The sequence below is a fragment of the Gymnoscopelus microlampas genome (genome assembly GCF_963454915.1).
Source record: "Gymnoscopelus microlampas genome assembly, chromosome: 10".
Lineage (NCBI taxonomy): Eukaryota > Metazoa > Chordata > Actinopteri > Myctophiformes > Myctophidae > Gymnoscopelus > Gymnoscopelus microlampas.
Genome location: NC_139947.1, coordinates 39,803,780 through 39,831,574, shown reverse-complemented (window position 1 = coordinate 39,831,574; position 27,795 = coordinate 39,803,780). Strand labels below are relative to the sequence as shown.

Genomic DNA, 27,795 nt, shown 5'->3' with positions numbered 1-27,795 from the left:
TTTCAAGTCTTAACTTGGAACAAGAATATAACAAAGCACGTGCGCCACCAGTTATACTCTGTTATGGTCACACAGGAGTAAATACCACTCCAGAGACAGTACAATATGTACAGTAGCATCAAAACAAACTCATCTTTAGGGCTATAGAGTCAAACAATGCTTCTGGAAGGAGGGGGCAGACACACACCCGCCCGTGCGCGTACGCACGCACACTGCATATCAAATATAAAAGCTTACTGGATAGAACAATACAAAGGCTCATTGGATAAAACATTGGCCTAGAACTGACAGGCTTGAAGGTTCTGGTACGACCCATTATGCACTCATGATTACCGGTAGCTACTTTACTTCAACTGTTGGTTGCATATAGATTTTGCTTCTGTTGAAATCAAAGCTCCAGTCATGACAAAATAAAACCTAAAAATACTTTATTAATATACCATATATCCATCCATTCTGGTTGGTACCAAATTGCATGCAGCCCTAAATTCATCTTTTGGTGTTTTTGATGGTTATGGCTCAAGTTTCCTTCACTTGCTTTCATCTTCTATAAATACCATGCATAGGAAGTCCAAAATTGCATTGTTGGCTAATTGCATTGTTTTAAAACAACACTGCGAAATGATATTTATTGGCACAACCCCCTCCCACCCCTGAATGACCCATTAAAAAAAACTCCTCTGACTATGGTTAGGTCTCTGTGCGGTCCCAGTGGCTTTGTGTAGTTCTTTGTAGTCCACAGTTTGCAGTTCTTCAGTGTGTTCAGATTCTGGAGTGTAAACATAGGCACTCTAGTTGTGACTGTCGGTGACAGCGGGCCTGTAGCTGAGCTAACACATAACAGAGTCCTATACATAGAAATGCATACATATAGCATTATGGCCCATTACAGCTATTTGTTATTGCAGAGGCTTCTCAGTGAAAGACAATAAAAAAAAAAAGACAAAAAGAAAAAAAGTGCCCTCAAACTGTCCTAGGGAAATTGGTTTTCATAGCTACGGTACAGTCTGTACTGCGCTGCCATTGGCCAAAACCCTGTAAATTAAGTCTGGTGAGTAAACACTCTGTAAGCTTGACGGTCACACGACCCAGGAAGCACTGAATTATTGCACATAAAGTGAATTCAACATTGGACACCGGAGTCCACAGACGGGTCACTTTCAAATCCTGACCCGTCCTTATATTTCATTGTGTGGCTCCACAGACATGGCACATAAACAAGTAATAAAATACAATTTAGAAAAATGTGTACAAATCACAGCTTGGGGTATAAAACCATAGAAGTTTTGTGCTGTGAGCATGAGTGTGAGTGTTCGAGTGGTTAGTTTGGTACGAGTGCAGTATTCACATGGCGTCTTCATTGCTCCTCTCCTGTTCTACTCCGTCAACTTCCTTCATATTCTCGTCTTTCGTTGGGCTTTTGCCTCCCTTTTGGTGAGGTGTCCAGCCTTTCTCTATTTCTCCTACAAGATATTTAAACGGGAAGGAAAGAGGAAGAACAGTCCTCTTCCTCCTCTCTCGTTTTAAATGATGTCATTGTGTGACGAGTAGAAAAACGGCCCCCAATTAACTTTTACTACCTTTCTCTCTTCCCTCTCTCTACTCCACTTGCCGTTTCTAAAATAAAATCCTTAGTGTGAATAGAAGAATGTTCCTCTCCCTCTGTCACATTCTCCATTCCTCTTCTGAACTCCATCCACCTATAATCTCTGTTCTCCTCCTTTCTATCTCTCTGACACATAGTGGAAGTCTAATATTATTCCTCTCTACACCTCTATAGTCTTGAAGTATATCCGGGCATAGATGGAGTCCAGCTGGCTGTGCAGGGCATGAAAAGAAGGTCTCTTGGAGGGTTCAGGGGTCCAGCAGTCCATCATGATGCGGTATATGTTCTGAGGGCAGCGGGTCGGACACGGCAGCCGAAAACCTGATGACAGGAGCTCCAACACTTCCTTATTGCTCTTACCTGAGAGAGACAGAAAGAGAGAGAGAGATGTGGGGGGGATTCAAAAAGGGAACAGAGGAAGGGAAGAGGAGCAGAGAGACAGCGTAAGTAATTATTGCCACTATGCTTGTTATGCGATTTGTTCTTATTATTTAACAGACACCAAAATAGATTGTAAATCAATCTACTATTCTGCAGGTGCCTAACACCGCACCAAGATGATTTACTATAACAGTACTATAATACCTACAATAGACTAGAGAACACAGTAAAATCCTGAAGTAATGTAATTTAACTGCTACTTAGCCCATAGCACTTGCCCTCGCCTTGACGACCTTGCAGGCTTATGCAAAGGCTAAAATGTAACTTAGATAGCATGTTATGTAGACAAATGCCAGGTCATTGTTGGCCTAGCATCCTACAGTGTGTGTATAGTTTCAATGTACAGATTATTGATATTTTGACAGTCTCTGACATCAACGACCTCTTTGGAAATATGTTTTTAGTAATGCTTTTCAAATCCTCTGGATTTTTGTTTCATGATGCCATAAGATGTTGTGTTTGAATCCAAATAAAAATCTGATCAAATCAGTTAAATTAACATTCAAGATTTTACAGTGAACACTAAATCAAATCCAAGCCTGCTACAGATTATTGAATTTACTCCCTCCCCTCGCAGACAATATGCAGCTTATCTCATCAAACTCAGTTACAATGTCAATTACCAACATCAACCGTAATACTGTACTTTGTTCAGATAGTGAAAATAGCAGATTTACAAGATATGGCAGATCTGCTATTTCGCTATTTCACCTATTATGACATAATGCTCAGAATAGGAAGGTTAGGGTTCATGTGGCTAATAGCAATTAATCAGTAAACATGCATGTACACACACACACACTCATGCACACACAAACACATACATGTAGTAGCCGTTAATCAATATACATATACTGTACACACAGTAACAATGAATCAACAAATATAATAACATACACACATGCGCAAACACATACTGTACACACACACACAGAGTATCAGTGGATAGATGGACAGAAATGAGTCATTCATGACGAGTCATTATTCAGTGTTGTACCATCATAGGGCATCTTCCCCCGGGACATCATCTCATAGAGCAGCACACCAAACGACCAGACGTCTGACTTCACTGAGAACTTCTGGTACAGGGCAGCCTCCGGGGCGGTCCACCTCACTGGGATCTTAGTGCTACGACTGGCTGTATATACGCTGTCCTGGAGACACATGGACGGTCACACATACATACAGAATCAATCTTTATTCTCACATCACAAGTAAGGTGGGTGAAATTCTTAGTTGTGCAGGCTCATCATTGCAGTTAAAAGATAGATAGAGAGTCATATCATAAAAGAGATAGGAGAGGGAGGGGGGCATTAAGTGCATAATATATGACCAATCTGCATAATACATTTATGGAATGCCTCCTATGTGACTTAAGTGCATAATAAATAAGAGTCATGAATGAACGTATATAAAAGGAGTCCCTTTAAAACACATTGCAGTTCAGTCTGTGCAGTGGCACCAGACTTGGCTCTGGTTCAGCAGTCTAATTGCTGCTAGATAAAAACTGTTCAAGTCTGGTGTTATTGCTCATGATGCTACTGTATCATTTGCCTGTCCGTGGATTGAGCAGACTACGGCTGGCCTGGGGTGGTGAATGTCCCTGATGATGCTTTCAGCCAGAGCCACACAACGTCTCTCGTATACTGTACATACTGTAACTGTACACATCAGTATTACAGAGATAAATGTATCAGCGGTTCCCATACGCTAAATCTTTGGGCCACAGAACCAATATTTTGGGTCATTAGTAAATATATAACCTGGGGGAAATATTTTCTAAATAAAATAAAAAAGATTCTTACATCTAAAAAGAAAATCAAAGAAATCCCCCACCCCCATTTTTTTTTAAGTAGTAGTGAAAATAGCAGATCTACAAGCTCACTACACACCGCTTAAGAATTTGGAAACCACTGATCTATAAGACTGGATGACTATTACACAAGTTTTTACATACACACACAACAAAGTCCCCAAACCTTTATAATTCTTGCCAGTCCGAAGTCGGCCACCTTGCAGACCAGGTCATCCCCCACCAGGATGTTCCTTGCTGCCAGATCTCTGTGAACGATGTGTCGATCCTCCAGATAGGCCATTCCCTCTGATATCTGACTGCCCATGTAGATCAGATGGGCTGACGTTAGCACTTGGCCCTCTGCCGCTGCAGCAAAGTCACACACAGTAGCAGTGCAGGTGTTATTTAGCATACTGATTTATGTAATGTCAATGATATATTCTGTTTGGTCGATGGAAGCAGCATCTCAATTTTGCCTTGCTATGTGTGCCTCATCACTTGGTACCATTACTCCCACAAGTGCGCGCACGCACGTGCACCCCCCCACACACACACACACACACACACACACACACACACACTTAAAGGTAGGGCAACAGATAACGGACAACTTTTGATATTTAAATACTGGTCTAAACAACAATATCAGTTTCTTTTTTCATTTAATGATATGGAAATGACTTAAAAAGGTGACCTAAAATGGAACTGCCCAGTCTGATGACATCACGAGTGGAGTAAGGGATAAATGTCTAGTATTCAAAACAACTATATTTGCAATGCTCTGGAAGCCTCTCTACTGTAAAAGGTTAAATTTACCAGGGTGGACTTCCTCCACTCGTGACATCACAACTGAATGTTGGGGGCGGGGCAAATGTAGCTCTGTTCAAACACCTTTTTACGACATTTATAAAACCCATTTATTATTGTTTATGGGAATGTCAAATTATAACATATACGTAAGTACAGTTTTTCACACCTTATTTGAATATTCATAATTTAAAAGGTTATTTTGTCCTATAGTTAGAGGACTGACAGCATTTACAGTATACAGAGGGTGTGAGTGTGTGCACAGTATGAGAGAGACTTAGCGTGTGCATGTGGGTGGGCACATGTCTTCTGGCATAATGTATGTATGGTTAATTCCATGTCTTGACATAATGTGCATGCCTGCATGTAATATGCATGCCGAGGGCTCTGAGAGAGTGTGTGTGTGTGTGTGTGTGTGTGTGTGTGTGTGTGTGTGTGTGTGTGTGTGTGCGTATGTGTGTTGGCACTCTCATAATGTATGTTCTTTCTGTCTTAAAGGCCTTGAAGCTGTCAACAGTTTAGATAGACATCCTGTCCTCTGGTACATATTTATTTATGTGTGTGTGTGTGTGTGTGTGTGTGTGTGTGTGTGTGTGTGTGTGTGTGTGTGTGTGTGTGTGTGTTTAAGTCAAGAATGTACATTGTTGTGTTTGATCTACCACTACTGCAGGCCATGAGGCTGATGTCTGTGATTATATAAACAGGTTCCTCTGTGCGTGCGTGCGTGCGTGCGTGCATGCGTGCGTGCGTGCGTGCGTGCATGCTTGCGTGTGTGGATAATAGATTTTACTGTCTATTAAATACTGGACATCCATACTGTATACATACAGTACATATATCATTATGTATAGGATTGATACCAATTACACCTTTTTGAAACAGCACAATTGGCCGATTCTGGCCAACTGATATTTAGCATACTTAGATACATTAGATACTTTGTGTCCTGAGACAAATCAATATTCTACCGTTAATTTTTTTTTTTTTTACCTTCTGAAAATATTTTGAAATATATATATTTTTAGTAAACGGAAAAAAAAAAAAGGTTATTTACTCATTTGTCCGCGACCCATCCTCCTGACTCAGTGTTTTGGGAAACACTGGTATAGAACCTGTTTAGTCACTGTGAGTCACTGTAAATGACTCAGATTAATGCCAGGAATGTAAATGATGTTACCAGGCGAGATAGACCTTTATGTTGTGTTTGTTTCAAGTTGCTGGGTGGAAGTTACTGTATGCGACGTACAGTTTAAGTAGGGCTTGAGGCTATGTGTGTGAGAGTGCACCTGCGCACTCCTCCCTCTGGCTCAGAGCTCTTGCTTGGTGCACCTGTGTCTGTGTGTCTCTGTGTGTGTGTGTGTGTGTGTGTGTGTGTGTGTGTGTGTGTGTGTGTGTGTGTGTGTGTGTGTGTGTGTGTGTGTGTGTGTGTGTGTGAGAGAAACATACAGATGAGGTAGGCTTTGAGGCTGCCTTTGGTCATGAGTTCAGTGACGATGTAGACAGGCTCTCCTCTGGAACACAGAGCCAGGAGCTGGATCAGCCTGGGATGGTGGAGGTTCTTCAATGCCTGGACCTCCTTCACAAACTCCTCCTGCTTTGTGTCCTCTGGAGGGAGTAGAGAGGAGGAGAGGGAAGGTCAGGGGATACGAATACAGAATACAAGCAGCAATGAGGAAGGAGGATATGATTGGGTCCACCCTAAATATCTATCTATTCATCCCATCCATCTAACCTATCCATCCATCATTTCTATCCATAGATCCACCCACCCATCCATCCATCCAGCCACCCACCCATCCATCCATCCATCTATCCATACCTTGTTTGAGCATCTTAATAGCCACTCTCTTGTTCTCAGTGGTCCATACGGCCTCCCACACCTCTCCAAAGTGTCCCTCTCCCAGTTTGCGGTGCATTTTGAACTCCTCTCTGGGTCTCTCCCAGGGTTCCATGTCAAACAGCTCCCTCTGCACAGAAACCAAACGGTTGTGTTCACATGCTATTCAAGGTTCAAGGTTGTACTTCATGGTCACATCTTGTGTACACAGGTACATAAGAGTAAAACTTATTCAAAACTCCTTCAGGCAATGTTCACAGATAATAACAACAATAATAATGATAAAACCTTATAAGGATTTTAAAAAGAAAGAGAGGGCAAAAAAAGAGTAAAAAAAAGAGAACATCAGCGTACGTGCATGTGCAAATAATCTTGGTATATTGTATACACCAACAGCATTTTTTCCAGTAGCACCTGACTTTGTGTTAACAACTTCACAGTACATTCTATATACAGCAGATTAGGTAGGTACAGACAGTTCAAGCGTCATGCAAGAAAAGGACGGAGAGGGGGATGGGGGCGGGGGGTGGTGTTTCCTTTTGCCCTGGTTCGTTTTAGTTCTTGTCAGTTCGTTCATGTGCCTGATTGCTATCAACTGTTTCTTTTAGGGTGCGTTCGGAAATACAGCACTGAGCGCACTGGCCAATACAAACTAATAGGCGAGTGCGCTCCGGTGCGCAATTTCCGAACGCACCCAAAAATAAAGTGATCCATGACAGAGGTTCTAAACAAGTACAATACTACCTGTAAAATCCTGAGTGTTAAAGACACCCTGGGTTTTTGGAGTGTACTTTAATTATAGATTAGTAAACCTAGGTACCAATGTGCTTCACAGAACAAAAAGAGAGAAGCAGACGCTTAACACAATAAAATGAGGCAAATTCCACAAGATGACACAGAACAGGTAAACATCATGAAAACTGTGAGATAATCCTAAACAGTAAAGTTATTAAACAACAACAACAAATCAAATCCACTGGTTCTGGCACTGGTTCCATATTGTTTCACATTAGGACCTGCATTTGGCATTGACCATGAAGTCCGAACCATGACGTCATGGTCAATGAACGAACCAAATATCCATGAACCAAACATATCAAATGAACACAGTATTCCTCTGTTTCAGTTACACTGTTTGGTGCCTCATACATTATGCACATACAGTAGGAGTTAAAATAAGTCAAGTAAGAGTGTAATATATTCTCGCACACACACACACACACACACACACACGCTCATCCTGATCCTATAAAGCATTTACATCCAGTTGTAACTCAGCCTGACCTCATTAGTATTCTGACTAAACCTTGTTAATATTCTGTTTCATCTCTCTGCTGACTTTCTCCGTTCGGATTAGAAGATTGTTGTGCAAGCTCTCTTTTCAAGGGAGGGACTTCTGTACTCAGGCCTAATGCTTTATACACCCACCGTCTATCTGAAGACAGTGAAATCGAATTATTTTCCGTTTACTTATTATGGAAAACTTCGGTAGCAGGAGAACATATTACAGTTGTGGACAATAGTATTTTCCAACACTACAGATTGTGAAATTGAATTCTGCAATATAATGTTAAGAAAAGTCCCTGTTTAAAGGTTGCACAGCTTGAAGACGGCTCCATATCATTTATTTCTATTAGGACCGCTCAAAAAGCTAAATTAATGACCGATTATTTTAAAGTGACTCATTTGACAGAGCTGTTTTATTTTTCACCTCATACTATGCCACAAATATTGTTCTCAGAGCAAAATCTTAACCGTCTTAAATTAACACTGGATTTTACTGTGTCGCCACAGAGGATGGTAATATGCTTTCTCTAAGCATTTAAGGGATATCAGCTTTGTTTATATAACAACTAAAGCAAAGTGCTGACTGGTGGCATCTAAAAAAACACAAAGAAAGGTTTTCCGCTGCTAGCCTTTGCAGGGTCGAGTACACAGTAAGTCCTCAGTGTTCATTATCAATTTGTAACTTGAGAGTGCGCAGATGTACAAATGGACGCTTACGGGTCCATTTGGTTACATTTGTACGCTCGCAAAGTCAAATGAACACGCAGGATTTTATGGTGTAGGATAAACTGAGAGAAACAGGAGAGGAGGGTTTCAGTGGGATTTGATACAAAGTGCACAGGAGTATATTTGACATGATATTTTATTCTAGCCGTTTAGCTGATGCCGTTATTCAGAAGGACTTACTGCTGAGTGAGCAGATTCGGTGTCAGTTTGACAGGGACCCAGCAGCAGCAGAGATTGAATCTGGGAACCTGCGTTATGCGGCAGTCATTCTAACCACTATTCCAACCTCCCCAGGGCCACTTACATGCGGGTACACTACCACACACAGTCTAAAGACTGGAGTTTGAAGCACTATGAATGTCTGTGGCTCAGTACAGTCAGGCTTTGTGGAGCTGTAGAAGTCTTTTCAAAATCTACAGCAAAACAGGAATGCCCAACAACGCTAGTGTTGGGTACACTAGCGTTTATGTCAACTAGATACAAACATTAATGTCAAATCGCACTCTTTTGGTGGATGAGTGGAGGCGGGGGAGCAACAGGGAGCTGTTTTGACAATAAGCACATTTTTCTATAATGTTCATAATTGTACACTTTAAAATGCCGTGCCTAGTATATGCATTTGGGCATATACTGTACATACATTCCCCATGTGTCCAATTTTAATGATTGGCAATATTGTGGAATAAGTGTGAATGTGTGAATGAACAAATTAATGTATAGATGGATGGATGGATGGAAAAATCGTCTATCTCCTGTATGAATAAATGGGACTGACATCAAAAACGTATGTAACAAATTTATTTGTTAACACAATCACAACATGTTCTAGTGATTAAGTACTTTGATTAAATCAATGATATGAATGAAAATGAAATTAATGATTTTCAAGTGAGATCACACCAAGCAAATCAACAAGTTAAAAAGACAATGACAAGGCAATGTGATCTGAAAAAACATGAAATTGTATTCGTTTACTTTAAATGTCTAGGCATTTAAAGTATCTCAGTGTTATTGTTATGAATCAGATGTGCATCATCAGATTTACAACATTAAGGCATTATTTTCAGATTGTATTTAACCACTTTAAACCCGCCGTCTATATTTTAAGCATTTCATTATACTGTAGGTGAAGATTTAAAAAAAAAAGTGAAAATATAGCAGATCTCCAAGCTCACTCAATGCTTCACATTGTGAGCTTGTAGGTCGGATTTTTCAGCTATTCGTCATACAACATTGTGTATAGGGCTTAAGTGGTTAAATACGTAGTATAATCTGTATATTGGCACTATTTAAAAGATAGCAGGAATCAGGAATCAGGTAGTGTTCCTTGGCAGACAATGCTAATGGCTATTTTGCAATAAGTTTAGGAAGAAAAGGCCCAGGTACAATAAGCTACAGTAATAGTGCATTCACAAAATAAAAGCAATCTATAACAAATCTTTGTTCTAGTGATTGGAATAAATAACAATATTCTACAAAATAAATAAATATCAAAATGATGCATTAAAACTGAACATTTGAAATGAACAGATTTGACACAATTTGTTAAATATAAAAAAGTGTGAAATGAAGTGAAATGGGATGAATGATCATAGTGATGTATGCAAGTGTACTTGCTGTATGGGTATGTGTAAGTGCATGCATGCATGAGTTATGCAGTGTCTGCTTGCATGGGTTACCCTGCACTACTGTATGTCTGTGTGTAAGTGTGTGTGTGTAAGTGTGTGTGTGTGTGTGTGTGTGTGTGTGTGTGTGTGTGTGTGTGTGTGTGTGTGTGTGTGTGTGTGTGTGTGTGTGTGTGTGTGTGTGTGTGTGTGTGTGTGTGTGTGTGTGTGTATGCATGCATGTGTTTTTAGTGAGTAGCTTCAGATTGTGTCCATGGTCACATGGTAACTGAGCCTCACACTGTGCTCTGCAAGGAAGAAGAAAGAAAAAGCCACTAATCACTGAACTCTTCTCTCCAAACACTACACAATAAAATACTCACTGTTAATTTCTAACTCCGGGAGTGTACATTTGTACAAGCTCTGAGTTACAAATGGATAAATTAACGCTAGTTATTTTTGTGTACACAAAAACAATTTATCACATACACAACATGTATTTGCCCTGGTTGAGGGGAATGATAAAAGGATTGGGAGGGTGATATCTGATAACAGCTGCATTGATCAAAATGCTATTTTCACCTCGTCTTTGTAGATAAATAAGTCTATGGGTATATGATAAACTACCATGAATGCTTGGGAGATTATCTATATTCATCACACACTCGCGCACTGAACTGTTATCACGAGCAACCGCGTTGCAGAAGGATACGATTATGTCAATTCAAACATGAACAAAACTCTGCCGTCAATCATGGTTGCTGTGGATGGTCTGTTACTATACAATTTACAGCTTATTCTGGCACAAAGGAACCAAAACTAGTCTCCCGTTGCCAGACAATTGGAGATCTATGCCTACCGATACGTCTGGTGACATCAAAATCCAAGCTAGAACGGCCGCTAACAAGCCTATGCCTACTGTTACGATCCGATGTGGAGCTTCTTCAGGACCTGAAGAACTCTCAGACATTTGTTATAATTTCCCATCTATCTGAAACTATACTACTATATTACTTTTAACTGCAACACATCAATTAGGTGAGCAAGTTAGCTACTCAATTAAGATTAATGAAACATTATTTTTTATTTCAAATCCTTTATGAAATATAATCTTACTCTAAGTTCGACATTCATTGTCTCTATAATATACGATAGATAGAGTGAGCGAGTAAAACTGTCAGCCAAGTTCCCTTCAGTACAATTTGGCTGGCAGAATGTCGTACTGACCTACATATTGTACCTACCTGCTCACTCACTGAGTCCCTGTGGACAGCATCAGCATCTTTGCTAACAGTCATTTTACAAGTGTACAGTTAGCCGTCACATTTTATTTCCTCTCATGCTTCATAATTACAGACATTTAACAGGTCTCTACTGTATGCGTTGAAAAATGCAGTGTTTGGGTCTTCTGCCCAACTGAATCCCTTCGGTGTAAAACATAAGTAATGAACCCAAGTGCACTATTCTGGGCATGCTATAATACAGTATGTGAAATGAATTTGTCAAAAACAGGCAAACGGTCTGCGAAAATAGGGTAACATTTGCAGAGAATCATTCTTCATTCTTTGAATCATTCTTCAAAAATGTGATAGTAATTATATAGGATTTAAGTGGTTAAACCTTTGAATCATCATCTAATCTGAAACACAGAGGATCCATTCTGAAAGAGTTTCACCCCAGGACATAAACCTACATTACAATCCTGAGATTAAAGATAATGACAAATAGGTCTCTTCTTCTCTACCTGTGTGTCCATTTACCATATGATCCTACTTAATCCTTTGTTAATTGGTCCAATTTATGTTTTACATTAATTCATGCGAGTTCCTGAGTTCAGATCACCACTGTACCTTGTAAGAATCCCTGTAATCACAGTAGGGTGGGTCTCCTTTAGGAATGACAGAGAAAGGATTCTTCCAGTTCTCTACGGTACCGAGCCCCTGTGTGAGTTAATCCTTGACTTAAAAATACTCCACAGTGGGGGTGCTTCTTCTGCCGCACTGCAGAACCTAAACGTACTCTGTCAAATACTCTGTATTAATTTAACTCAAATAGTGTACAAAAATAACCAGATGGACCTGTAACACTCAGCCTTTTACTGTGTAAAACTGAATGCCGGATGTGATGTTTTAGTCACAGTCTCCTGGGGTTCTTTCGGAATATCAGAAATATAACATTTTACAGTGAATAATTGTGCAAATATGCACATTTATACCCTGTGGTTATCCTCTGAATTCTCTCTGTTAGTTTTATCATCCACATAAATTAATTATTCTGGTTATTTTCACAGCTTTACAAAACGGCTATTATTTAATTCATTTCTCTCTCTTTTATTTTCTGTTCATCAAATGTTCCATGTAATTAAATTATCTGATTACTTCTGCCCCACATATGGCCTCTTTTAAACTGTGATCCATGAATATAGAAAACAACACACGGCTCATTAAACTGCCACTTCTCTGTAATGACTCAACTGCTAGGTTGGACTTTTTACGGTGTCGCTCTGCAGGAGTTTAGTTGTCTAGAAGGGGGTCTGTCTGACAGTGTGTGTGTGTGTGTGTGTGTGTGTGTGTGTGTGTGTGTGTGTGTGTGTGTGTGTGTGTGTAGCTAATCTTGCCGCTGGAGCGAGCAGGCGCAAACTTTGTATGCACACATGCTGGATGCATGCATGCATGTACTGTAGGTCACAGTACCTCCACTAATTATTTTCTCACACGTTTGTGGGCATCACTTCCTGTCGATTTCATCCCTGATACCTGATCAAATCATCAAAATGTGATGCCCACAACGCCCTAGGAAACTTGTGGATACTTTTAAAAATATTAAACTTTAATTATACAATGGAAGTCAACAAGGCTGTGATAGCTCTGAAACTATTGCCCACATTTGACTGAGGTCACAGACTGGTCACATGAAGTCTGAGATCCACGCCGGAGCCACACCGTTCACATCTGAGGATCCCATGTGGATCAGATCCACATTTTCTTTTCCACAGTGGAGAGATGTAATTTAGCACTGGTCACAACTAGGGCTGTCTGGGCTGAGCAATATGTAAATATTATATTGATATCGTGATATGAGACTAGATATAATCTGGGATTTGGATATTGTAATATCGTGATTCGTGTTGTATTTTTCTGGTTTTAATCACTTGAGCCCTACATAAAAATGTTTTAGCTATTTGTTTTTAAGAAAAGCGTCATAATATGATATTATGGTCACAATATCGATAGAGGTAATTGGTCAGAAATATTGTGATATCTGCTTTTGTCCATATCGCCCCAGACAGTGCAAACATGTTGGATGTACAAACTGGCCAAGTCATGAGGACACTGCAGCAACTTTGAATTGACACAAATAGAGGAGAGCAATATTAATGAGTTGCCTCTTTGATTAACTAAAGTGCCAAGACAGAAACCTAATGAGAGCAGAGAGAGCATGATTCATAATTATGACATGTCCCTGTAAGTAAAGCTCAGTCTAATAATCACTCACACTCCACCACACTGTCTGCTCTCCTGTTGGTGCTCGGTGCGTGTGCATGTGTGTGTGTGTGTGTGTGTGTGTGTGTGTGTGTGTGTGTGTGTGTGTGTGTGTGCGCGCTCACGCCAATTCATTTCAGTCTGCTAAAGTAAATTTCGGTGCATGTGATTCTCTGTGTGTACGTGCATTTGAGTTACTGGCTGTGTGGGTGCCTGTTTGTGACTGCAAGTGTACACGTGTGCCCAATATGCAGGGTGACTTCACGTCTGTTGAACATGCACACACACATACACCAGGGCTGCATGGGGTGCATGCACGCCCCAGCACTGGTGTAGCTTTCTGGTACTCGCTTTGGTACAGCGCATATCGTCGCTGTCGAGCAGAAACCTTGTATCTCTATATTTCATCTTTTTATATTTTATACTTTGTTGACAGTGTAGCGCAAAAGCGGGAATGAGAGATCTACAAGCTCACAACACGTCGCATCACATTGCGTCATGAGCTAGTCTATTTTTGAATATTTTGATTTAATGACAAATCCAAAATACGGACGGCAGGTTGAAAGTAGTCTGTGGGTTTTATAAATATTTAACCAATGAGAGGTATTAACAATAGCTTGTGACTAAATAATAAATAACTACATTGGATCTACTCTACAGGAACACAGGTTATTTTTTCTATTTCCTGCAAAGTCACTTTTTTTTTACATTGGTTTCTGCCCGAGACAGCGTTGATATGTACGTATATATGCATGTACGTATAGAGACGGATATACAGTATAAATGACATTGTTTTCTGTGTGTGTGTGTGTGTGTGTGTGTGTGTGCGTTTGAGTGTGACCTACCTGCTGAGCACAGGGTTCTTCCAGGGCGACCCCCAGACTGCGGGAGTTTTTCTGGTAGTAGGAGATGAGTTCTCCCAGCGTGGCAAAGGAGATCTTGTCTGAGACAAAGTAGGCCCCGATGGTGGAGCGCTGGATTCTAAAGTGGTACACCTTCCCGTCGCTCCTGGCTGCAGAGGACAGAGGAGAGACCACCCATCACTAAGAGATGGTACAGTATACCACGGCCACAAATGGCCACAACAGTTCTGCAGTGAAATGAAACTGTGTTAAACAAATAGTTCCAACAGTTTCATCAGTTCAGTTTTTTTCTTTCTTTTTGTAGTGCAACAGCACCCCAAGGGATCTCTGTACACTTCACAACATGAAAAACACGGTAGCAAAAATACAACTTCAACGCACATACAATACACAAATACACTGAACAAAAATATGCTGCAAGCAAAAGTAGTGTACGTGTGCACACATGATCAAAGGTCAGTATTCTAGGGTTGTGACAATGCATTAAAATAAATAAAATCAATTCAGGTAATCACCGTTCTTAATCAATGCTCAGGATATATTAAACTGCATGTAACCAATAACCATAACAATGATAATAAGCAAACTATAGCAGCTGTTTGTTTGTAGCAACTCTCTCGTTGTTGGTAACCACTAGAGAGTGGTTGCCAAAGACAATACAGCTTTTGTTTAAGGGCACACAAACATTATTATTATGATTTATATCTTTATTAGACTAAGAAATCACACCCTGTGTGAAGTGAGTGGTGCCTTTGATGAGCCCCGTATTGACCCCCCGTATTGATGTTGTCATCAATGTTTGTGGACAGACATAGAAAACTAGAAAATGTGCTCCTCGGAGCACAAGTTTCCGCCAGCAGACCCGTGCTATTTTAACCAAAGGAAATCACTTACCCTATCTTTAACCATAGTTTTCTAGAAATGTTCTGATTCTTAGATTAGAACATCTAAGGATTAGAACATGTTAGCTTGGCTAACATGTTCAATCAGCCAAGCTAACATGTCCAATGTTAGCTTGGCTGATGGCACTGATGTCACTTCGAAACATGTAAACAATGTTTCAAAGTGACACACCTATTTATAGGGCTCTATTTCGTCATGCGTCTCACTAGCCAATCAAAGCACACCCTTTCAACATATTGTCACGTGATGCTTGACCAATGTTAGCTTGGTGGACACACGGACATACATACATACATACATACGGACACACGGACAAAGCCAGATATAGGAGTGGTTGCCTTCGGCACCACTCAAAAATATAAACAGACAAACTTTTTTTCTTTGGTAAGTGGCTATGGTATAAGTGTAATAATGCACACTGAAGTGTCCTGATATGATAATAACAAACTAAGCAGTGGGAACTTCACACCCCATCTCCTGTTATTTTCCTATATTGGGACATCTATTGTACATGAACTGTCTCACTGTACATTACAAATAGTCTAGGGGCCTGAAGTGTTTGCAGACTACCAGTAAGTAAAGTGTGAGACCCTGAAAATACATGTGTTAAAATGTCCATACAGCTGACACTCACTGAGGCCTACAGGACATCTATGATGTTAGTGTGTACTTATCAAAATTATGATTTGATAATGGGGGAACAATGCTCCATCTTTAATAATCCTGGTGGAGCAAAAAACATGGGTGTTTTTCTTTTTTAACACATTTTGGGCGGGAACACCTTTTGGGGTTCTTGTTGCTATGTACAGTATATAGCAACATCAAATATTTTGTTTTTCAGAAAACTTAGGTCAGGATTTAGAAGGCGTTTTTAGAATCGGCCTCAGGTCTAAATGGGTTAAATTGAATTTAGCCTGTTTTCTTTTCTTTATTAAGGCAACAGTGTAGAGACATGTCTCCAGATGGAATCAAACTGGGGGGTGCACAGTGTGATCAGCTACCTGCACTCTACTTACTCACATAAACACATGCCGCCGCCGCCACACCCCCCCCCCCCCCCCCCCCCACACACACACACACACACACACACACACACACACACACACACACACACACGCTCACAAACACACAGTATGATAAAAATGACAACTATCAGCCATATCCATGTTTCAACCATTAATCAAATTCAGTGTGTACTACTCAGCACTCTGAACCCCCTCCCCCACCACAAGGGCATTGTAGAGCAGATAACATACAAGACTCTTTTGTAGAGTGTTTGAGGGGGTTTCAAAATTCATGTTATCAACAAACACACACACGCACACACACACACACACACACACACACACACACACACACACACACACACACACACACACACACACACACACACACACACACACACACACACACACACACACACACACACACACACACACACACACACACACACACACAGCACTGATAGTGCAGATTTTAAAAGGAGCAAGGGCAGGGAAAACAGAGGGTAGGTGTAAACCCCTGAGACCTACGAAGACCTTGAAGAGAGAGAGAAGAGAGGAGAGAGGCGAGAGGCGCGAGAGAGAGAGAGAGAGAGACACACTCAGAGACAGATGGACAGACAGATGGACAGACAGACAGACAGAGGGGGGTCTATTGCTGCCAGTACAAGTGTGGAAGAAGGGATGGGGAGGCACAAAATGAAAACAAATGAGTGTGGTAGAAGGACAAATATAATTGAACGAGGGAGGAGAAGGATGTACTGTATAGAGACAGATAGGTGAGAGAGAGAGAGCTGAAGGTGGGCGCCGGTAGCAAAAGACCTTGAGAGATTGAAGGGTAATGGAGGGCGACACAAAAGGACAGAGGAGAGGAAAGAAAGAAAGAAAGAAAGAAAGAAAGAAAGAAAGAAAGAAAGAAAGAACCAATAGAAAGAGTGAAACACAAAGGAGGAAAAGAGTGAGGGAATAGCGGATGAAATAAGAGAGACTTCGGAGAAGAAACATGAAGAAGAGGGGATGATTGAGACAAGATAAGGAATGAGTGATCATGTGAGTAGAGAGGAGAGGAAGAAGAGAGAGAAAGAGGACACAGAGAAGGGAAGACAGACAGGGCCACCAGAGAGAGAGAGAGAGAAACAAGTGACAGAAAAGATGGAGGGAGCGAAAGAGGGGAGGTGGAGTTTTGAAGAACGGGCAGACAGACACGGTGGGAAGCAGGGGAAGGGTTCAGATATACGACAAAAGAGGGAGGGAGACATGGAAGGCCCAGGAGAGGTAGAGAAGAAGGGAAGAAGAAAAGGGAGGAGTGGTGGAGGAGAATGTACCTGAGATGGTGTACTCGTCACTGTGACTCTCGCTGATCCGCACCAGGAAGGAGCCATCTTTGTTTTGGGAAGCCAGCAGCAACTTCTCCGCTTTACCTCTGATTATGTTGCCATAGTACCACCTACAGACAGACAGACAGATAGAGGGATGGAGGGACAGACAAAGGATGGATAAATGGAGAGATGGATATAAGTATAGAGTAGAAATAAATAAGAAAGTGTATGGACTTATGATGAAGAGACAGAGAGATGAGAGGATAAAAGAGGGGACGTTTGATCCACAGTCAAACAGTGACGTACAAGGGAACGGAGGGGTGGATGTAAACAAGCGAGAAAAAACTGTTTATACAACATGTAAAAGCACACAGTAAAGTCCTCATTGTTCATTTAACTCTGAGGGTGTAAAAATGTCCCCAAATGTGTGCAAGCACATGAGAGATCACTAAGGCAGTGGTTCTCAAACTTTTTCATGTCAAGGACCCCCAAATTGACACTTACCGGTATTAGCCCGCGGACCCCCATTTCAAAAGATATGCCAGGGACCCCCATAAGAGAAGATCTTTTACGGCTCTAGCAGTGATTCTCAACCATTTTAATTTCAAGGATCACCAGTTTGACATGCATTAGGGCTACAGACCCCCATTTAGTGGCATTTCTATTACTTGGACTGCAATTTATATTGTAAAATCTATGTCAATTTAACTCTGAGAGTGTACAAATGGAACCAAATGGACCCGTTAGGGTCCATTTGGTTCCATTTGTACACTCTCAGAGTTACAGACCCATAAGGGTCCATTTGGTGCCTAATCTATAATTTAGCTGGGGACCCCCTGGAACTCCCTCAAGGACCCCTGGGGGTCCCCGGACCCCACTTTAAGAACCAATGCAATAAGGTTACTGCTCAAACAGTCAGAGAGTTGAGGTAATGCCTTCACATAAACACATCCAGGAAATAAAAAAAAGGGAGATGACACTACTGCCGCTTCTTTTTCTTTTGCCGTTTTGACAATACTAGTAGTAGTACCTCTTCTGAATACAACTAATAAACAGTTTTGACACTAACAAGACATTTCTACACTTAAACATAATACTGTGTTTTTCAAGACATCCTCTTATAGTATCCCAACTGACCTAGAATTCAGACGATCCTGTAATTAATCTTTAGTGAGAGGGCATCAAGTAGCCATGTAGTCTTGCCTATTGTCGTAGATATGAATAACTAACCCATATTTACTTTATCATCTTGTGAAGGGCGGGCCTCTTTGGCTCCTGCCCGCTTGGCATGGCATGCTTCCGTGACTATCTGGTTTCATTGAAACAAGGTGTGGGAAGTGACAAGGAGTATACTCTCTCTAAGTGTCTTTCTAAGTGTTCTCAGCATGTGGGCTACTGTATATGAGCGTACAGGTGTTTAACATTTATGATTCATTTTTAATAGAATCCAATACATGTTTAGATTATAGTCCAAATATAGGCTCCTTGTTTAGTTAGAATGTGTGCAGGTGTCAGACTAATGCTGCACTTGCTTATCGTTATTCGTTAGGGATATGGTATCATGTCTAACGCTACATAAGCTCATGAGGTTGTGCTGTATGGATGTATACTAGGTGTTAATAGTCCAAGTAATTGATTTACGATACGTTTATGGCTCTAATTAGGCTAGGTGTATAAGCTACGTTCTAGTTAGCTAGGTGTGACATGAAATGACAAAGGTTTTAATGTTTGGGTTGAAATTGGACATTGTCATTTTGCAAACTTGCAAAAGAGAAGAATATGTGTGGTAGGCCTAGGCTATTCTTAGAACACATATTGTAGCTTAGCATCCCTATACAAAACACTTAGGTACTGTATAGCCTCCAAATGACCAACTGTTCATGCGGTTGAAACGGGAAAACAATGTGAGACATCATAAAGTGTTAAATCATACAAAAATGTAGCCAATTTGACAATGTAATTAATAAGCCTCGATACAAAACGTTATTGCATTTGTGACCTTTTTAATCACATAAAGTATCTATTAGCAACTGGGGTACCTCCCCTTTAGAAGCTGCTGCCCCCTACTTCATTCCTGCTCTGAGATATAGCTGATATGGAGAAACATAATCCACAGCCCATTGTCGCACATCACAATATGGTGGGCGTGTGTGTGTGTGTGTGTGTGTGTGTGTGTGTGTGTGTGTGTGTGTGTGTGTGTGTGTGTGTGTGTGTGTGTGTGTGTGTGTGTGTGTGTGGATAGGTTGTGGCTGCATAGAGAACAAGCCTACATTTCAAGTTTCAACACAGCAGTAAAGGGGTTTCAACGCGAATTTTGGTTTAAATTCAAGAATGCCATGACACTGAATTTGCGCACTGAGCTACTAATGCCAAGACATTAGGCAATAGGCAGTGTGTGGTGGGGGGGGGTTTTACACACACACACACACACACACACACACACACACACACACACACACACACACACACACACACACATGAACTTGTGAATGAAATATTCAGTGCTGCCATAAAAGCCAGGATAGCTTTCATTGTTCACTAATACATAATTAAAGGCAACATGCAGTACTTGCGCACAGCTGCTGCATGGCAGGCAGCCTGCAGAGAGCAGGGCTACAGCTGGCAGGTGTAGTAGTAGGCTAACTGTACGGTAACCGGAAGACTCGCCCCAAAACACGCTCCCCCTCAGTTTTCCTAAGGTTACGTTTAGTAATAAGGTTAGGGTTAGGCATAGTTTTACTGAGGTTAAGAATAGAATAAGGTTAGGTTTAGGAATAGTTTTACTGAGGTTTGTTTAGGAATAAGGGTAGGTTTAGGCATAGTTTTACTGGGATTACCTTTAAGAATGAGGTTAGGTTTATTTAGGCTTAGTTTTACTGAGGTTACGTTTAGGAATAAGTTTAGGTTCAGGCATAGTTTACTGAGGTTACGTTTAGGAATAAGGCTAGGTTTTGGCATAGTTTACTGGAGGTCACGTTTAGGAATACCAGGCAGGTGGCGAACGTTTCGAGGTCGCCGGATTAGCCCGGGGCGACTGTGTTTTGGGGCGAGCTTTCTGGTATCCATCCGTACCTGACACTCTCTGTCAGCTCACTCACTCACTTGTGTTTGGCGAACTCGTCCTGCAGCAGGGCCACGTAGTTGGCCGGCACCAGGCCGGACTCCAGGGAGCCCGTGAGCTTCTTAGCGAGCACGTAGTCCCCGCGCTTCTCCAGGACCGACAGCTTGTCGCCCTCCTTCACCGTCAGCTCCTCCTGGCTGCGGGCTTCGAAGTCGAACAGCGCGGCGTACAGCTGCACCGGCCTCTTCTTGGGCGACGGGGCGCGGATGTCACCTGAGATGGTCCGGATCTCCGCGGGCCGCGAGTTGCTGTTGTTGACCACCGCAGCGTTGGCGATGGTCATGGTGTTGTTGTTGTGGCCGGTGGCGATGTTGCTGGGATAATGGAGATCGGGCCAGATGCAGTTCCACAGCCGGCTCAGACACGGCATACAGCAGCGACAGCAGTCCTCCATTCCTCCGGACCATTTAAAAAAAAAACCGCAGGGGTGTTTAATAAATAAATAAAATAAATACCCAGGTTAGGGGGGTAGGGGCGGTGAATTGAGGTACCAGTCCCGGGGGTTAAATTAGTCCCAACAAAACCTTATGGTCCCGGGCCCAGAGTTTCAATTCAATTCATTCCCCCCTGATTCCTCGCTCTTTCGCTCCTCGCACAACAAACATATCTGATCTGCACCGCCAGCAGTAGATCTAGTTCTAGTTGAGCAGCAGAGAATCCTGAGGAACCGGTTTTCCTTTTCGCCCTGTGATCACGGATCAAACATCCACGGCTCCACAGCGGGCTGTGGGAATGCGGAAACGGGCGTGGAGGCGATCCAACTCGGATCAGTTCCCTGAAACGACTCGGCGGCCGGGCGGCGGTCCAGAGGAACGAATCATTATGGTCCCCCACAGGAAAAAAATATGTTAATCCATCGTAATCGCGTGGCTAATGAAAGAAAAGCTAGTTACTGATATCGAACCGTGTAGCTCCAAGAATAATAAGTGCCAATGGTATGGATTATTTTTTAAAGGTAAGGCTGCATCATTTGCCAAAAGTTGGGTGTTTTGGTTTGGCGCGGTGAACACATCCCGGCGATCCCGCTGTCAGTGCACCTGCGCACCGCACTCCTCCTGACCCCCACCCAGCTCCTCCTGCGTGGAGGGCGGATACAGCAGCACCTGCGCGTGCATGTGCGCGCGCGTGTGCAGAGAGAGAGACTGAGAGAGATAGGGGAGAAAAGGGGGATACGGAAAATATATATATATATGTGTACTTCAGTTTGTCTTTCTATGCTGTAACCCAACCCTTTTCTGTAATAAAAATGATTTTAAGAAAAAAAGAAAAAAAAGAGAGAGAGAGAGCATACACATGATGTGTCTGTGTCAGTGAAGTAGCCTTGGATCAAGACCATCGTAGATGTATTTTTGTTATCGATTTTGACATTTGCATTTAGATACGAAAGTAAAAGTCAGACTCGATCAAATACATACCATATGATAGTCTTCATCCAAAGAAATCAGTGAAGAGCGTTTGTGTGTGTGAGAGAGAGAGAGAGAGAGAGAGAGAGAGAGAGAGAGAGAAAAACTACAAGTAGTAGTCTACTACACTGTCCTAGAAATAATTTGTGCTTGACTGTTGGTGTGTTGGCTCATTCCCTTGCCAACCAGAATTGCCTTGAATGTTGGTGGTTAAAAGCAGGGCCAGCTAACCTTTATTCTATTCAATTGTAATATTATATTATACTGTATACCACTTTTCACCACATAAAGCTGAACTCTGTTCTCAATAACTCAACCTACATCACAATGCTGTCTTAAACAGGACTTGTTTGTTTCAGTGGCCCTGATAAAGATCACAGTATCTCATGTTGAGAAAGGGTTGAAGACTGATAACGGTATCAGCTGCTTTCTATGCCTCCTGACTCTCATACATCATTGTTCATTGTTCCTTTTGGGAGGTGTTAACCTGGGACCATTAACTGTAACCGAGTGTGCCGAGGCACTTATCGTATACAACAATACACAAAGTTATAAATACAGAGGCAAATTCTATACCCTAAAACAGGGGTCTTCAACGTTTTCAGACCAAGGACCCCTTGGCTGAGAGAGAGAAGAAGCAGGGACCCCCCACTACATATTGTATAAGATTGTGTTGTAAATTAAACATTTTCATAGATTTCTTAGACAGCTTCATAGACCTTGACAGCATTATCATCAGTGTATGTTCAATTAATGTGTATTTTCAGACATTTAACCACTTGAACCGTGAATATTTAGTCTTTTTTCCCCTCTACACCAAATCTCTTTGCCAAACGCCTCGCAGCGTTCTTTCCCCCTGGCATCCCTACTTTGGACATGTCATTATAGGCGAATATTTTTAACGGGATATATATATTACATACATACATACATACATACAGTATAAGCTCAATGCGTGATACTGTATGTTGTGATCTTGTATATCTGCTATTTCAATATGAATACAGGTGTACCTTAAGATGTTGACTTGCCCATTGCCCCAAAAGTGTGAGAGCCACTGTACCATCAAATCTCACCTGTGGTATAAATCTGAATAGAGGTATAAGTACCACTGGCTCAAAGAGTGCCTGCTTGACATTTTCTCATGTTTTGACTCAAAACAAAAGAATGGTTAGTCTCGAAAGTGAGATACCTGCCTCAACGTAACTCAAAATACAGGTCCATTTTGTCCTGATAACTTCAGAATACAAAAGGAACTCAGACAATTGATTTAAAAGCAAATAAATAATGATGGGGTGACACCGAACATTGTAGTTTATTCCAAGCTGGTACTTAAAGCTGGAATTTGCAGCTTTAAATTCTTGTGGAGCATAAATCAACTTTATCTTTAGTGAGCGACCATCCTTAGGCTACCTGCAAAACTAGTCTTCAAGAAAGAGAATGTATCGTCCAAATGTATTTTGATCTAATCATGAACTAAAAGTTTTGGTAAATAATAACCGACAAGGCTGATATCAACAACTGTGACCCTTAATTTCCCCTCTGTTGTCTCACAATCTGTCTCGGTAATGAAAAAGAATATCCACTTGCCCTGAAAAGCGTATAGTTGTGCCCATAGACAGTCTGGGATTGATTCCTTTGTCTCACCAACCTGACAAATAAATCGCTCTTGATTCTCCAGACAAAGCCTGCTGACTCCCTCTCAGCTTTCTTTCTCTGTCTCAATACAGATCTATACCAAATAAAACAAACTGGAAAATCTTTTTTTCTTCTTTGATTAGTGTCAAAGAAAACCTGAAGAACAAAACATGACACAAAATAAGACAAATCGCATTGTTCTATTTGATAGATAGCACACCGTTTTATTAGTATATTTAGCTTTGTGACGTACAGCTTGGGAGAAACAAAATAAATAAATAAAAAATAAAATGGTCACAATTTCTTTTTCTTCAAAAGTTTTGGGGAAAAAAACAACATTTTAGCCGTAGCAGTGACATCACACGAAAAAAGGAAAAAAAGCAAAGTTTCAGGTCATTGGTCTGCTTGTTTCACTGAACCCAGAGTGATATGTTCTTGTTAGGCTAAATAACTGTGCCCATAACGTTTTTGCAAGAAGTCAGCAATCAGGAAAAAAAAGTTCTTTTTTTGTTTTTGAGTTTCCTTTTTTTCTCATCTCGGTCATTTTAAGTTGCTTCACATATATATTATCAACACTTTTCTAAAGAATCAAAATATTCAGCCACAGGTACTGGAAAAAAGTATCCACTGTTATATAGAATAATAAACACAATAAATATAAAAAAAAGAAGAATCATTTTTGATATAATTTATATGGTATCAAAGAGAGGGAAATGGGCCTTCAGGTATATATGTGTTTTACAAAAGTGATGTCCTTTTTTATTTTTCCTGAGGTCGGTTTTTATCATCGTCTGCAGTTTAACGTTTTGCTAAATATACTAATAGAGAAAGAAGACCCCACACAGGGTCTGGTAATGGCTTATCATTCACTGGATTTGTGGTAACACCACTACAAATTCAATGTGGCCCCACTTGTGACTTGTGTACTAAGTTTCGCTAAGAGGTCAAAGGTTAAGTCAGCCCCTCAAAGCCAAACAAACACACAACTAAACGCCCCCTTCCTTCCCAAAACAATCTGTGTTTTGTTTCTTCATGGGATTACCCTGCCATTTTGAATTTTAGCAGGTTGTTTCTTCTTAACTTCCTGCTAGTCACGTTGCATGAAGCACATTTATTAATCCGTTCTTCAGTTTTTCCTAAGAATGTCACATTAGCATTATTATCATGAACTGAAACCACAGGCCACAGCTAGCCATTAGTTAACTGTTACTGGCATCCTTCAATAAAAAAATAAAAATAAACCACATTGTACACAATCAGCATTTCAATGATGAATGCAAATGCTAACAATGCCAACAAGCCTTTTTTGTGGAAAAACTGAATATTATCATAGAAACCTTCCTCCAAAATATGACAATTAACAATCTGGTGAAGAAAGCTAACCTTATAAAATTCAACATGTAACGGCACCCCTTTGATGATAGGCTAAAGTGTAAAATCAGTTTAGATGCAGTCCCATTTCCCTTCAGTGTGTTAGGAAGGAGTAATAATCAGATAAACTGAGTGAGTGGGGCGGGGTGTAGAGGGGGTGGGGGTTGGGGTGTGGTGGGTACAAAATGAACAGAAAAAAGAAAAGGGGGAAAAAAAAGAATTGCAAAAATCTGTACATGTAAACATCACACTTCCACTGAGTTGAAAATCATGAGGAGAATACAGGCTTTCACATTGGTATTACTGCAGGTACAAAGACCCTCGGTGGACAGACAAAAATCAAGACAATCAGAGTCTGGTACAAGTCAGGTGAAAAAGAAGGGAATAACGGGAAAAGAAGAAAGAAAACGGTCAAAAATACCCCCAAAAAGCTAAAATATGAACAACGGGAAACAGAGGATTCTAACACACACCCAAAAACAAAACAAAAATAATATAAAATTAAATAAAACAGTAAAGCCTTGGCTCAGGGAGCCATTTGTTTGATTTGACAGTAGTACAAGCTGTACATTGCGCCCTGATAGAAAAATAAAAAAAGCTCAGTTATTTTTCTTCAATTTTTTTGTATCTTAGTATTTTGTGTGTGTGTGTGTGTGTGTGTGTGTGTGTGTGTGTGTGTGTGTGTGTGTGTGTGTGTGTGTGTGTGTGTGTGTGTGTGTGTGTGTGTGAGAGAGAGCAAACTGTCTGAATGAAGCAGACTTTTCATTATCTTTGTGTTTTTTAAACAAGTTTGTGACCATTCGTAGACCTGACCAGCACCATGGGTCATCTATCTGCCCAGGAGAAACGTTTGTTTTTGCCATAGAACCATCCATTATACCAGGTATAATCATTAATTCCATTCACACAAATAGATTCACAAGCTTCAAAGCTAATCCTAAAGAGAGATATTGATAACGGAGACGTCTTCATAAAATATATCATTATGGGTATTATTCCTTTTTTGTCTGTGAATGTAGCCCACAGCAATATAAGGCTATTTTCAAAGCACAATTCCCATTTTAAATAACCTTTAAAACAATCACTGTAATGCACCTGAAATTGACGTAATTGTTCTGCCACGGATTTAATTTAATTATACAGTAGACAAACAATTACAAAATTTGGCTCAAAGATTGGACACACCTATGCAGCTTTTCCAGTGTCTTATATTATTTGTCAAGAACGTCTTTGATGTCAATGAGGTATAAACTGGTTCAACCTTACATAATTTAGACCATTTAGAATTACAATGAAACTGTGACATCCAGTCTGTTTGGTGCATTTTTTAAATACTGGTTCTCCTCAAATGCTTTGAGCTCTTGTTTTTTCACAAGCAAAGATGTTCTATTTCTGCTCGATAAAGGTCAGAAAAAACAGTGTGACCTTTCTTTGAGCACTTTCTTATTCTTTGAGCATTGTGGAGGATAGATTCCCCATGTCAGAGAAAACATTTAAGTCCACACAGATCAATACATCACAGTGATAAAACTGTATGGATCTCTATGGACAAAAGGCAAACTCTTAAAAAGGAAGTGTAAATTTCAGTAGGAAATTTGAGATACGTCTGAGACAAGAGTACATAATACACAGTAAAATCCTCAGTGTTAATCTATCCACTTTGAGTGTACAGATGAAACCACATGGACAGAATTAACACTCAGGATTTTACTGTGTACAGTGTGTGTGATGATGCACAGCTAGGTGTTCATTATAGAAAATCAATGCAGGATATGATCCCAACAGCAAAACGCTATTCAGCATTTTGCTTTTGCTTTAAAATACCATGCATTATTTAAGCACAAGGCCAGTGTATTATGCCTTACTGAATCTCCTAATATTCTGTTTTCCTGCTCTATATTACAGCACGAAAATACCATCTAGAACCGGCAGCCTTGTTTTTTCAATCAGAAGTTATTGATGAAATCCAACAATCAACAACCACTACCGCAGGTAAATGTATCATCACGTTTGACACAAAAAGCACCAAAGAATGTGTTCTGTCCTCCAAAATAACACTCCTCACAGATGTTTGTAAAAAAGGTCATGTCCTTTTAAGAGAGTATACCGTGGTGCTGGTCAGGTCCATGGTTACCGTTTCTGTTGTTGTGACAACTGAGGTGACATTCTTGTTTGGAATGTGTAGTACAGGCATACATGACCTCATCTGAGAGACGTTGGAACATTTGTACAAAATAGTTTCCCGAAAAAGACCACTTTTACTCGCACTACAAAATATATATATAAAATAATAACATTAAGAAGAATCAGAACATTGATAATAATCATATAATAATTAATAAAAAATAGAAATCAGGTAGAAATGCGCTGGGCCGTTTTGGTTTGGCCTGGTGAAGAGATAACAACAGGAAGAAGAGGCGTTTTGGAGTAAGAACGTGTTGATTATGGCTAAAATTCTCCCAGTCTGTCCAGCTGTACATAATAGCTGTACACAGAGAATGTGGATCAAACAGTGAGCAAATTACACCTTTTCAAAGATTGTCTTTTGCCTTATGTTTTTTTTTTCTTTTTTTCTTTCTTCTATTTTACAT

The 27,795-nt window shown here is 40.7% G+C and overlaps 1 protein-coding gene across 1 annotated transcript; it reads right to left on the bottom strand.

Moving 5' to 3' along the window:
• Window positions 1-411: 411 nt before the first annotated feature.
• On the bottom strand, window positions 412-21,827 carry srms (src-related kinase lacking C-terminal regulatory tyrosine and N-terminal myristylation sites). The gene is made up of 8 exons (XM_084069810.1): window positions 20,774-21,827; window positions 17,678-17,799; window positions 14,431-14,597; window positions 6,469-6,616; window positions 6,096-6,254; window positions 4,027-4,208; window positions 3,045-3,201; window positions 412-1,966 (listed from the first exon to the last, which is right to left on the bottom strand). The coding sequence occupies exons 1-8, from the start codon at window positions 21,184-21,186 to the stop codon at window positions 1,767-1,769; spliced, it is 1,548 nt and encodes a 515-aa protein (XP_083925936.1). The 5' UTR covers window positions 21,187-21,827; the 3' UTR covers window positions 412-1,766.
• Between the last annotated feature and the right edge of the window lie 5,968 nt (window positions 21,828-27,795).